Here is a 12301-nt window from a genome sequence, read left to right as displayed (position 1 = left end):
TGAAATACATGGAGAAGAGGTAGTTATTGAACTGCTAAAAATCAAGGTTTATAACAAAAATTGAGAGTAACTAAGTTTGGTAAGAGAAGAGGATCAGAGTTTGTAGAGCCATAGTTCTTGACTTAAATCTATGCTTCCTCCTCTGGCTCTGCTTCTCTGTACATTTGGATGGATCATCCCCAACTCCTAGTCCTAATGTTACAAAAGAGAGTAAAGTCTGTAAATAAACTATTACCTCATCCCATAAATGGTAACTATTATTAAAAAGCAACCAAAAGTATTTCTTCTCCAGAGAGGACTCAAACATGTTTTAATAAATGCTTCTGAAAATATGAAAACTCACACTAAAAACAGTAACCAGCTGATTTTGTTGTTGTTGCTGTTGTTTTATGTGCTGGGATATTTTTTCTTAATGTGCTGGGATTGAACCCAATCATTACAGAATAAGAATAGAGTCTTCAGTTGTAACACAGAGGATTTTATCTCCAGAGAATTAGTTGTTGGAATGTAGAATAGTTTTTTAAGAACAATTTTAAAATTTCTATTTTTAAATGCCTACAAAAATAATCAACATTCTCCTCTGGTGTGACTTGGCTGCTATTTCTCACTTATGAATATTATAAACAAAATTACTAAATTCTACATATTTCTTGCCAGGCAACCAAGTTAAGAAACTCACATGAATTTTTCTTTATTGTGGTGCTAGGGATAAAACCCAAGACCCGTACATGCAGGGCAAGTGCTCTATCACTACCTAGCCCTCATATGAGTTTTTATGAAAATTCTAATAACTCATCATAGATGTTCAAAGTTTTTTAATGAAAGCAATGTAAGTGTTACTTAGGCATCTGTTGGATAAAACCACTGAATTTACGCAAAGACTACAAATTGAGTACCACATACCTTCAATCTATATGTACATAATGTTTTCATTTCTCTACTTGTTCTATATTGATAAATAACTATAAATCAAAGGTCTACAAAATAATTATTTCAAATTGCCTATGAAAGTTAATCACATTCTTTTATGATTTTTTTCATTTACTTATTCACCCAATACTTATTACTTGGTGCAGAATTAAATAAAAGGGATTTTTTAAAAAAAAATCCTCATTCTAAAGAAGTTTATAATTAAATTGGATTTAAAGGAAAGTAAATAAAAAATCATGATACACATCAAATATTAAGTCATAGGGCTGGGGATGTGGCTCAAGCGGTAGCGCGCTCGCCTGGCATGCGTGCGGCCCGGGTTCGATCCTCAGCATCACATACCAACAAAGATGTTGTGTCCGCCGGGAACTAAAAAATAAATATTAAAAAATTCTCTCTCTCTCTCTCTCTCTCTCTCTCTCTCTCTCTCTCTCTCTCTCTCTCCTCTATCACTCTCTCTTTAAAAAAAATAAAAAAAAATATTAAGTCATACAATGATTCTTCCTTCTTACATTGACAGCTATGGACAGCTGAAACAAATATAAATAATTCTTACCTTTTGAGGGAGGTACATCCTTTGCATTGTAAGGATGTAACTTTACCTTCTTCTTCCCTCTCTTAGATTCAAAAATGTCATCTATTTTCAATACAAGCTAAGGAAAAAAAAAAGATTAGAAAAACACAAGTTAAAACTAACATCTTGGGGGCTTAAGGCTCAGTGGTAGAGTGCTTGTCTGGTTTGTGAGAGGCACTGGGTTCAATCCTCAGCACCAAATAAAATCAATCAATCAATCAATAAAGGTATTGGGTTCATCTATAACTAAAAAGTATTAAAAAAACTAACACTTGTGAGGTATACATATTAATAATTAGTGATTCTCATTTAGAGAAAGATCCATTTTATAAATAAAAACCCGCTTCATATTTTCCAATTTTGAATCTAAAAAATGATCTTCAATTAGATGATACACTGTTCTAATATCAAGTCCATATATCAAGGTAGGGGAAAGGTTATCTCCTTTCCAGATGAGCCCAGCTCAGTCCTCTTAAGGAATATTACTTGAAATCAAACCTAGAGAGCTTCTGTCAAAGGTACTCTTTGCTACTGGGAGTACTAATATCACAATTTATTTTGGAATTATGTGATAAAAATTGGGAGACTCTCAAATATGTGTTTGAGTAAAAACTTCCCCCCATCATTCATTAATATACATCTCAAGCAAGTCCAATTCACATGTTTTTAAACTTTTATATAACTATTTTATATGCATTAGTAAGCTTTTTTCAAATTGTAGATGGACAGCATGCCTTTACTTATTATTTATTTATTTATTTATATTAATTTATTTACTTCAATTAGGTATATATGACAGCAGAATGCACTTTGATTCATTGTACACAAGTGCAGTACAACTTTTCATTTCTCTGGTTATATACTATATAGTGTCACACAGTATGTACAGTCATACATGTACCTAGGGTGATGATGTCCATCTCATTCCAACATCTTTCCTGCCCCCCTGCACCCTCCACTCTCCTCCCTCCCCTTTGCCCAGTCAAAGTTCCTCGATTTTTACCATGCCCCCTACTACTTTTCAGAGAGAACATTCGCCTTCTGGTTTTTTTGGGATTGGCTTACTTTGCTTAGCATGATATTCTCCAACTCCATCCATTTATCTGCAAATGCCATAATTTTATTTTCTTTTAATGCTGAGTAATATTCCATTGTGTATATATACCACAATTTCTTTATCCACTCATTTATTGAAGGGCATAGAGGTTGCTTCCACAGTTTAGCTATTGTGAATTGAGCTGCTATAAACATTGATGTGGCTACGTCACTGTAGTATGTTGATTTAAGTCCTTTGGGTATAGACTAAGGAGTGGGATACCTGGGTCAAATGATGGTTCCATTCCAAGTTTTCTAAGGAATCTCTATACTGCTTTCCAGATTGGTTGCACCAATTTGCAGTCCCACCAGCAATGTATGAATGTGCCTTTTCCCCCACATTCTTGCTAACACCTATTGTTGTTTGTATTCTTGATAGTTGCCATTATTTTATTTATTTTTTTATGTGGTGGTAACCGAGTGCCTCACATGTGTTAGGCCAGTGTTCTGCCACTGAGCTGCAGCCCCAGCCCAAGAATTCTTTTTTTTTTTTCCTAGGGGGGGGCACGTGCTGACCCCCCCTTTTTTTTTTAAAGAGAGAGTGAGAGAGGAGAGAGAGAGAGAATTTTTAATATTTTATTTTTTTTTTAGTTCTCGGCGGACACAACATCTTTGTTGGTATGTGGTGCTGAGGATCGAACCTGGGCCGCACGCATACCAGGCGAGCGCGCTACCGCTTGAGCCACATCTCCAGCCCAAGAATTCTTTTTTTTTTAAAATACTTTTATTAGTTTTTGATGGACCTTTATTTGTTTGTTTGTTCATATGTGGTGCTGAGAATCGAACCCAGTGCCTCACACATGCTAGGCAAGTGCTCTACCACTGAGCCACAACCCCAGCCCCCAAGAATTCTTTTGTGTGTCTTTGTGTGTGGCGCTAGAGATTGAACCAAGGGCCTTGTGCAAGCTAGGTATGTGGTCTATCACTAAGCTACATCACCAGCCTAATAATAACTCCTTTGCTGCTGGAAAAGGGTGTGAGAGTGTGTGTGTGCGTGTGTGTGTGTGTGTAAGACAGAGAGAGAGAGAGAGAGAGAGATTTGGATTAAAAAAAAAAAGAATAAAAGATGATCAACAGACACTTAAACTGAGGAACTGATTAGTTTCCAAACTGGTTAGATTCTAAATGTCTAAATATTAATCCTGATTGAACATATTTAATGCCCAGAACTGTAATTGTTAAGGACATTATATAATAGTCACAAAGTTGCTAGAGAAAAATGCTCTATTTTCTCTTTTGTCTTTGTTTCTCCAGCAGTTCTGGCAATTAAAAAACAATGAATCAGACCAGTGCAAGAAAAAAACATATGAGAAACATGTGCTTCCAATGTGCAGATTATTCCCACATTTCTGGGTGAGTTGCTTCTCTTAAGATTTTTATTGTTGCCATTCAAGTAAAAAATTGCCTGTTTTTAAATAATACCATTATAAAAAAATAAGAGAAGCCAAAATAAAAAGATATCATTACAGGCTTCAGTAAAGATATATGGGAGTAAACATATTTTGGGGACATAGAGACCAAAAATTACATATTTATTAGTGTGCATGTGAAAAGTGTAATCTAAAGCATACTCAAATATTACAAAGGAAAGGAAGCTAGTGTTCTAGAAATATGAAGTAAAGTAACAAAATTAAATTTTGGTTATAAGCTAGGGACAGGCACCTATATTTACCTTCTGGTTGGAGGAAATACTAAAGAATATTCCAAGAAATGACAGAATTTATACACACTTAACACAAACAATATCTAATAAACAGTCCCACAAAGGCTCCCACAGCAGGGAAAGAAAGGAAGGGTGGGGAAAAGCATATGGACTAGATCAGAGATTTTCAAACTGTAAAAGCAGTTTCCTTTCCAGGGACAGCGGGAGTCATCAGAGGAGAAATAAATGAAAACTGCTTTTCTTATGGAATGTTGTTCCTGAAGATATTCCCCAAACGAACTGCCTGTGTGACATCCTGAAAGGATTTAATCCAAGGCAGGCCACAGGTAGAATACAAATAGTCCGTTTTGGCATGATAGTCAAGAATTCATCACCATTTTCTCTCTTCTTATTTCCCAAAAACCTCAGGAAATTCTAGTGAAGGATGAGCTGGATCCTATCACCCATCATCAGACAGAGAAAAGGCTTTGAGTACTTGAGATTAATAGTACATAAAAAGCTGAGGAATGAAATTGAAAGCAATGCAAAATCTCCTGTGGTGTCATTTAACTCTATACTACACAATTACTACCAAGATTTAGGAATCGTAACTACAGTCCCTTAGGTATTTGTATATTTCCCCTTATGAACCATGATCTGTTGTTTCTGGGCCATGCGGGAGGCTGCTTTGTTGTTCCAGCATGATCTACCAGGGGAGAGAGCTACTGCAGGACTTCTGGCAGTTCTTTAAACTTCTGATTTTTAAAGAGGAAAGGCATGAAACAGATCAGAAGAATTAAAGTAATTGTGGAACAGAATATTTCCCAAGGAACCAATCTGAGTCACTAAGCCAAAAAACAGCTGTGACTTTTGTTTAAAATCAGGTACAAAAATTGTGTGCTAAACGAATACATGCAGCTGATTCAGACTGGATTAAGGAAAGGAATAATATTTAAAAGATCTGATTCTTCATTACTGAATATTTTTGCATAGAATTTTGTCAATCTTGAAAACACCTTGAATGAATGAATGAAGTAACACAGAGAATTTAAAAATATATTCCTGTAATCTCTTATGTGTCTCTCCTAAAAGAAAATATGTCTACCAGTAACCTCAATTTCATTTGCCTTTTCTCCTTTAAAGGAGAAGTAAGTCATTTCAGTCAGTATGGCTGCTGATACTTTTCAGTCCCAGGTAACCATTCATTTTTTCTCCTATGAATGGAAATTTTTGTCCCAAATGAATGGCATATCTTCATCATTACTCAAAAATTTGTAAACTCAGGCACAAAACTGAACTTACTTTGCATATGAGTGAGAACAACACTGAAACCAGCTTGATAGAATGTCCTTTTGTATGAGAGTCTGGTGCTTTCCTGAAACAGGCAGCTTTAACTAGAGCTAAAGCAACTGAAGAAAGCGCTCCATGTAATTTGGGTTTTCCAAATCCATAGGGAAACCCTGGTAAAAGCCATTCACGTACTTTTCTTGCATGAGCAAAAAAAAGTTTATAACTTGTTTATTTCCTTTTTCTTTCTTTTTTTTTAAATTTTTTAATATTTATTTTTTAGTTCTCGGTGGACACAACATCTTTGTTTGTGGGGCTGGGGATGTGGCTCAAGCGGTAGCGCGCTCGCCTGGCATGCGTGCGGCCCGGGTTCGATCCTCAGCACCACATACCAACAAAGATGTTGTGTCCGCCGAGAACTAAAAAATAAATATTAAAAAAAAAATTCTCTCTCTCTCTCTTCCCTCTCTCACTCTCTCTTTGAAAAAAAAAATATTAAAAAAAAAAAAAAAAAAACATCTTTGTTTGTATGTGGTGCTGAGGATCGAACTCGGGCCGCACGCATGCCAGGCGAGCGCGCTACGGCTTGAGCCACATCCCCAGCCCTAACTTGTTTATTTTCATTTATGGAAACGTTAAAGTGAGATATGAAGAATGGAAATACTGGAGTCCTCACCCTTGGAAGATTTCTCCTTTTCCTGTTAGCAACTTCTCCAGCTCGGAAAAGTTTCCATTCAGTTAAAGTGACAGGCAAAGTGGTATCCTTTGTGAGCTTTGATCGTAAATGAGCTTGGGAGCTTTTCAGTTCCATAGTCTTCCGAAGGAACTGTGGTTTGGGAGGAAGCTAAAAAAGGAGAAGATGTACTGGTAAAGATAAAGATAAAGATCATCTAGGTAATGCCTGTGTTTTTCATGCAAAGGCAAAGCTATCCCAAAAATATATTTATCTTTCCTTTAAAATGAGGACAACATAATTTCTTCTGCATTACAGCAAAATGGCTCCTGGGGTTTCTAATCCGACATTTCTCCTATTCCACTGTAATCAAAAACCCAGAGAACAAAGTTCTTAGTTTTCACTAACTCAAGTCATGGGTCTCAAATGCTTTCAGGCATCACACAGTTAATGTAGGTCACAGGCCGATGTGAGACTAATAGGGAGTTGTAGGAACAATAGTGAGCTGAAAAGTTTGTGGCCCATCTAAAGGCACTCATATTCTTGTTGGGTTTTGCTTTTTGGGTTTTTTGTTGTTGTTGTTTGTTTTTTCCTTTAATACTAGGGATTGAACTCAGAGGTGTTCAACTCCTGAGCTATATCCCTAGTTGTTGTTAATTTTTTATTTTGAGACAGGGTCTGGCCTAAAACTTGGAATCCTCCTGCCTCAGCCTCCTGAATACAGGTGTGCAACACCACAATGGCATATTCATTTTTTTTTTTTAGAAGTGCTAACATAATAACAACCAAACCAAGAAGGCAAAGGAAAAAAAAAATAAACCTGTATACTTAAAAAAAAAAAAATACCACCATCATCAACAAAACCTGTCAGTGTCTCTTAGTTTTGACCTCAATTAAACCATTTTAACTTTTCTGTAGAAATTCTAAGTGAGAGTCTAATGTTTTCTGTGATTCTCTGGTTGTACCTTGGGTGCTCTGAAAGCACTTTTAGGGGGTGGTAGCTTCCATGCTGAAGGCGATCTCCACATGGGTAAAGGCTGCACTGATATATCTTCATATGGGTTTTCTTTGGTGGGATCTTGAAAAATAATGAAAAAAAATTGCTTAGGGGAACATAATTAAGTGGAAACAAAGTGACTGAAGCTAGCACAAGAAATAAAAATAAAAGGGATACAGTCTCAAGATCAATGGCCCTTTAGTTTATAAACCCCTTGGGTGTTCAACCAATCTAAACAAATTCTCAAAATATTATACTGTAAACATTACTTCTGAACTGAGCAGTCTATTACACTAGATATAAAAATCATTCAAGAATAAAACAATTTATACACTAAAGGCTCCATATTACAAAGACAAACTTAGAAGGAGATTTGTTTGATTATAAAAGAAAATACCATCCTACAGTTAAGGACATCACCAAATACATGCTTATTAAATTTAATTGCAAAGCTGTGGACACCTACATAAGATATCCTCATAGATATTATCCTCAGATTGCGTGTAATAAAGTGCTGAACCAGAATTTCTTCCAAGTTCTTCATGGATCTTCCGTGAGTTCCGATTTCGAAAGTGCTGAATATCCTCAAATTCAAAGGATTTCCTTAAGGAAGGAGATACATTTTATTTAAAGTCATATCTTTCAAAACTCTTATCTTCTTTAAATTGGTATGGGTAGACAGAAATTGGTAAGTAAAGAACTTGTGTGCAAAATTACAAAGGTGTTTTTATCAGAGATCTAAGAATAATAAACTAGCCTGGTGCCCTCTGCACATGAGAAAATTGGAGGATTTAACCAATCATATTCATGTTCTCTTTTAGGTTCTCTTATTAAGTTCTCTCCCTAATTAAAAGTGGGGCTAAGGCCAGCATGCCCTAAATGAAGTACAAAAACATACTTGCTTTCCTACAATTCTTTTGCTTTCCTTTTTTTTTTCCTTTTTGGTGTACTAGGAATTAAATCAAGCACTCTACCACTGAGTTCCACCTACTATCCCTTACAGGGCCTCACACATGCTAGACAAATGCTCTACAACTGAGCTACACCCTTGGTGCTTTTTAATTTTATTGTGGGACAGGGTCTTGCTAAATTGTCCAGGCTGGCTTCTAACTATGTGATCCTCCTGTCTCAGCCTCCTGAGTAGCTGGGATTACAGGCATATGCCACCCTACAAATTCTTAAAGATACAAATTGGAAGGTTTTCTGATGCTCTTATGTCAGCAGATTGTCTTAGGTATTACCTATCCTTCTACTTTGCCTTCTTATTTTCCTTTCATGTTAATCAATATTGGTACATTGAAATCAGTGACATAACCTAAGCTGGAAAATGGAAATTGGTTTAAAAGGGGAAAAAAGCTCAATAATTTTGTAAGAAAAATATTTACAAATCATTATCTATAGGCTAAATACATACCTTTTAGATCTACCTCTGATTTTTCCACCATATTTCTTTGGTTCAGGTTCCTGAGAAGAAGCCAAAGAAGATTCTGCACAAGAATTATTTTCACAGTATTTTTTGTCACAGTTTCTTTCTTTACATGGCACAACACCAGATTCAGATAAATATCTGAATGTCCTACGAGGTTTTGGCAAAGGATTTATAGAAGGCCCACATTCTTGCCCCTCAGGTTCAGAGTAAATATTTTCTAAGCTCTTGGTTATTCCATATGAACTATCCAGAACTCTGAAATTCAATTCTTTTTCTGAAGAGTCACAATGTTCTAAAGTCAAATTTAAGACTTTATCTGGGGGAATTGCTTCTATTTTTTTCCACAATATCTGTGAGGTATAGAAATTTCCTGGAGGTAATGAAGTCTCTGGATCCAAAACAAGTTCTTTCCAGTTTTCAATTTGTTTGACCCTGGAACATACCCAGTTGGATTCCGATTCATTTTTAAAGCAGCGTGTGTCATCATATTCCTGATTCTCACTTTCATCCTCATTTTGATGGTGGCTTTTGGCATTTTCATTCATATCTAAACCTACATTTTGAAAGTTGGTTAGACCCAACTTTTTGCTTTGACCTTCAGGAACACAATTTTTCTTAGGAAGAATCTGTTGGTGACAATTATTATATCTCACTCCAAAGTCTTTAGGACGCCACTTGGCTGGATTAGATATACCATTAGTCCTTCCTTCCCACTGAGAAATTTTTTGTTTTATGTTTTTGCAGTGGCTTCTTGACAGTGTCTGAACAGCGGAACGAGAAAAACCAACATCCATGTTCCCAGTTGGGTGCATGACAAGTGATGAATCTTACAAAGCTTCCATTACAAATAACCATGAAGTACTATATTCCTTATACTGTCAAAATCAAAGTGATTCCAATATTTTTCTTTCATGTTGCACTTGAAAATGTCTCTTTAAAAAGAATAATTTTGATCACTGATCTTCATTGAAAATGGCTACAATTCTATCTTGAATATTCCTATTAAAATGAGACAAGAATATGTTAACACAGTTTTATAATTTCCTGATTTAAATCCCACTAAAACATTGCCCACCTTATCACTAAATAATTCATTTACATAACAAATATAAAAATGTGCTTATAATTCAACTTCATGAAGGTATTCCAGATATGGTGACTTAATACTGAGAAAACATTACTTGTGGTATTTCTCAAGTTGTCAGTTTTTATAATCAGGCATATTTAATTTCCTGAAGTTAAACAAAATGAGGTTTTATAAGAGATTACACACACACACACACACACACACACACACACAGGGTTGGGGTTGTAGCTCAGTGGTAGAGCGCTTGCCTCGCAGGTGTGAGGCACTGGGTTCGATCCTCATAAAAATAAATGAAGATATATTAAAAAAAAGAGGTTACACAGAGGTATACAATATTATTTTACAATAAATCAATTCATTATGAACCCTCTCTTAATGAAACAAGGACAACTGGACTATTATAAAAAGGACACATATACAAAGATATATCAAGGAACAAAAAAGTTTATGTATACATCCAAAGCAAGAGCCAATTAGTTTATAAACACACCAAATAATTAATTTATTCTTCCTTCCTTACGTTGATAGATAATATCAGTCAACCATATATGCTTATTTCAACTTTACTATTAGCAGCACAGGATTCCATACAGACAATGCGAAAGAGAATCCAAGGTGCCATGAACTATCATTGTTTTAAAATATAATAACCTATTTTGTCACTGACTGAACTTCCCACCTCTGCCACCACACCCTTGAATGAAATCAGCAAAAATACTTACAGTCACTGTCATGTTCCTTCCTTCTGTAAAGAGGTTTCACTCAGTCAGGCCCATAAACTGTTTCCTCAAATGTAAAACTTGGCAGAAAACTTTTCCTACCAACTGCACAAAGACCTGCTCTCAAGTTCTACTGTATGCTAGTTATATATAGCAATTGACTCAAAACTTCCTGAGGTAGGAGTCATCCTTCCTTGAGCTCTGTCTGTGTGGCCTTGATTAACAGGCAGGAAAATATCTTCGCCCAGCTCTGTCGGTCCAGCTGACCAAAACTGATACAAACACAACACACACACACACACACACACACACACACACACACTTTTATTCTTGGCACAACAGCTGCTCTTCAGGACCTCAATCAACTTTCACTTAAACCATTCCCACAGTTGGTAGGAAAACCAGCCTTGCCAGCAAATAAACTTTGGGGATGACCTATGCAAAGAAAATCATTCTCAAAAACCTTAAATTAGTCGCTGGGCTGTCAGCGGCAGAGCGCTTGCCTAGCATGTGTGAGGCACTGGGTTCGATTCTCAGCATCACACATCAAAAAATAAATAAAATTAAGGTCTATTAACAACTAAAATATTTTTTTAAAAACCCTTAAATTAAACTCATGCAGACAAGGAAAACCATAACAAACAATATGAAACCCCACAGAACTCCTAATAAAAGTAATGCATAGAATGTGAAAATCTTATTAAAACTCCCATAATCCTTTTCTTGTTTCTAATGCTTATAGGGGATTCCTAAGGATTTCAAGGTATCTTTAAGACTCATGTTTTCTTCACTATTGACCAGATAGGAGTTGTTATTTGTGGCTCCTGTAAGCCTTGAGGTTCCTATCCTTATTAACCTTTTCTTTATTTTTCTATGGTCAACATGCTGTGTCAATAGGTCAAACTGAGGGGGAAAAAAAACCATGAAAATTGTCAGGGCTATACAACATTTTTTTTTTTAACTTGAAAATTGCTGGTAACAAATGGCTAAATCTATGGAATTCAAACACAAGTATAAATGCTGTGTATGGACTGATAATGTTTTAGTGGCAACAGAGTAGCACAGCGGCATAAGCCACTCCTCTCATCTGCAGGTATTACAGAGAAGGCCTACTTACACTTAATGTATGTACTAACGCCTTGCAACTTTCAAAAAATGAATAAACTATTTCAAATATAAAAAAGTGTTAATGCATATTAACTACATCTATGACTGTATTTAAACATGGAAAATCTGTCTTTATAACTGATTTTATAGTTCTAATTTTTGCCAAATTAAATTTATTCCCTTTATAATACAACACACAAGTCTTCACACACAAGTTGTGATATGGTCCCACCAAAAAAAAATAAAAACCACTTGTTAAATAAAAGTTGCTTCAGACCTCTCATGTTCTGAGCCACCTTGCTTCCTAGCACCTCTTCCCCAGGCCCTGCCAGTTTTTTGTCTTGACAGCCACTATTGATAGACTTTCTACCCCTAAGTGCTGGCCTAATTTTCAAGTGCTACCTCTCTCCCAAGCTTCATCATTTGAAAACTTCCTAAATTTAGCTAACTTATTCATACGCACATGTGTCCCTGCAGATTGCTTTTTCAACCTTGCTTCAATAGTGCTAACTGAAACAGAGGTTGCAAAAATCAACACTTTTAAGAAACGTTTTGTTTCTTTTCTTAATAGCACAAAATGAGTCAAAGACTTCTCCAGACTACTAAGTCAAGCAGGACACACAAAAAAGAGCACAGGTAACTACAATGGATAATCTCCACAGAAGAGCAGGTAGAAGTCATTCAGTTCCTCAAGAGAACAGAGAAGTATAAATAAGAAAAATCAAGTGCAACAGTTTCTTGTTTGTTTGCATGATAAGCAA

General features: G+C 35.9%; 1 protein-coding gene and 1 pseudogene across 5 annotated transcripts in view; both read right to left on the bottom strand.

The window, feature by feature from the left end:
• Nucleotides 1-12301, bottom strand: part of LOC308656637 (protein SET-like) — a 119174-nt pseudogene that overhangs the window by 49271 nt on the left and 57602 nt on the right. The window lies entirely within an intron of this gene.
• The window catches only part of DENND2C (DENN domain containing 2C), an 85608-nt gene that overhangs the window by 34822 nt on the left and 38485 nt on the right, over nt 1-12301 (bottom strand). For 2 of the 4 annotated variants that reach the window (XM_081307906.1, XM_081307907.1), the window contains exons 2-6: nt 8613-9626; nt 7665-7801; nt 7167-7279; nt 6205-6372; nt 1487-1583 (exon numbers count right to left, since the gene is read on the bottom strand). In XM_081307906.1, the coding sequence (XP_081164032.1) occupies nt 1487-1583; nt 6205-6372; nt 7167-7279; nt 7665-7801; nt 8613-9439 (1342 nt within the window). In that variant the 5' untranslated portion in view covers nt 9440-9626. The remainder of the gene's footprint in view (nt 1-1486; nt 1584-6204; nt 6373-7166; nt 7280-7664; nt 7802-8612; nt 9627-12301) is intronic. The other 2 variants (XM_081307908.1, XM_081307909.1) reach the window with 1 other exon arrangement.

Source organism: Spermophilus citellus (assembly GCF_964194105.1).
Source record: "Spermophilus citellus genome assembly, chromosome: 9".
Lineage (NCBI taxonomy): Eukaryota > Metazoa > Chordata > Mammalia > Rodentia > Sciuridae > Spermophilus > Spermophilus citellus.
Note: the sequence above shows the minus strand (reverse complement) of the source record. Positions and strands in the feature narration are given on the sequence as shown.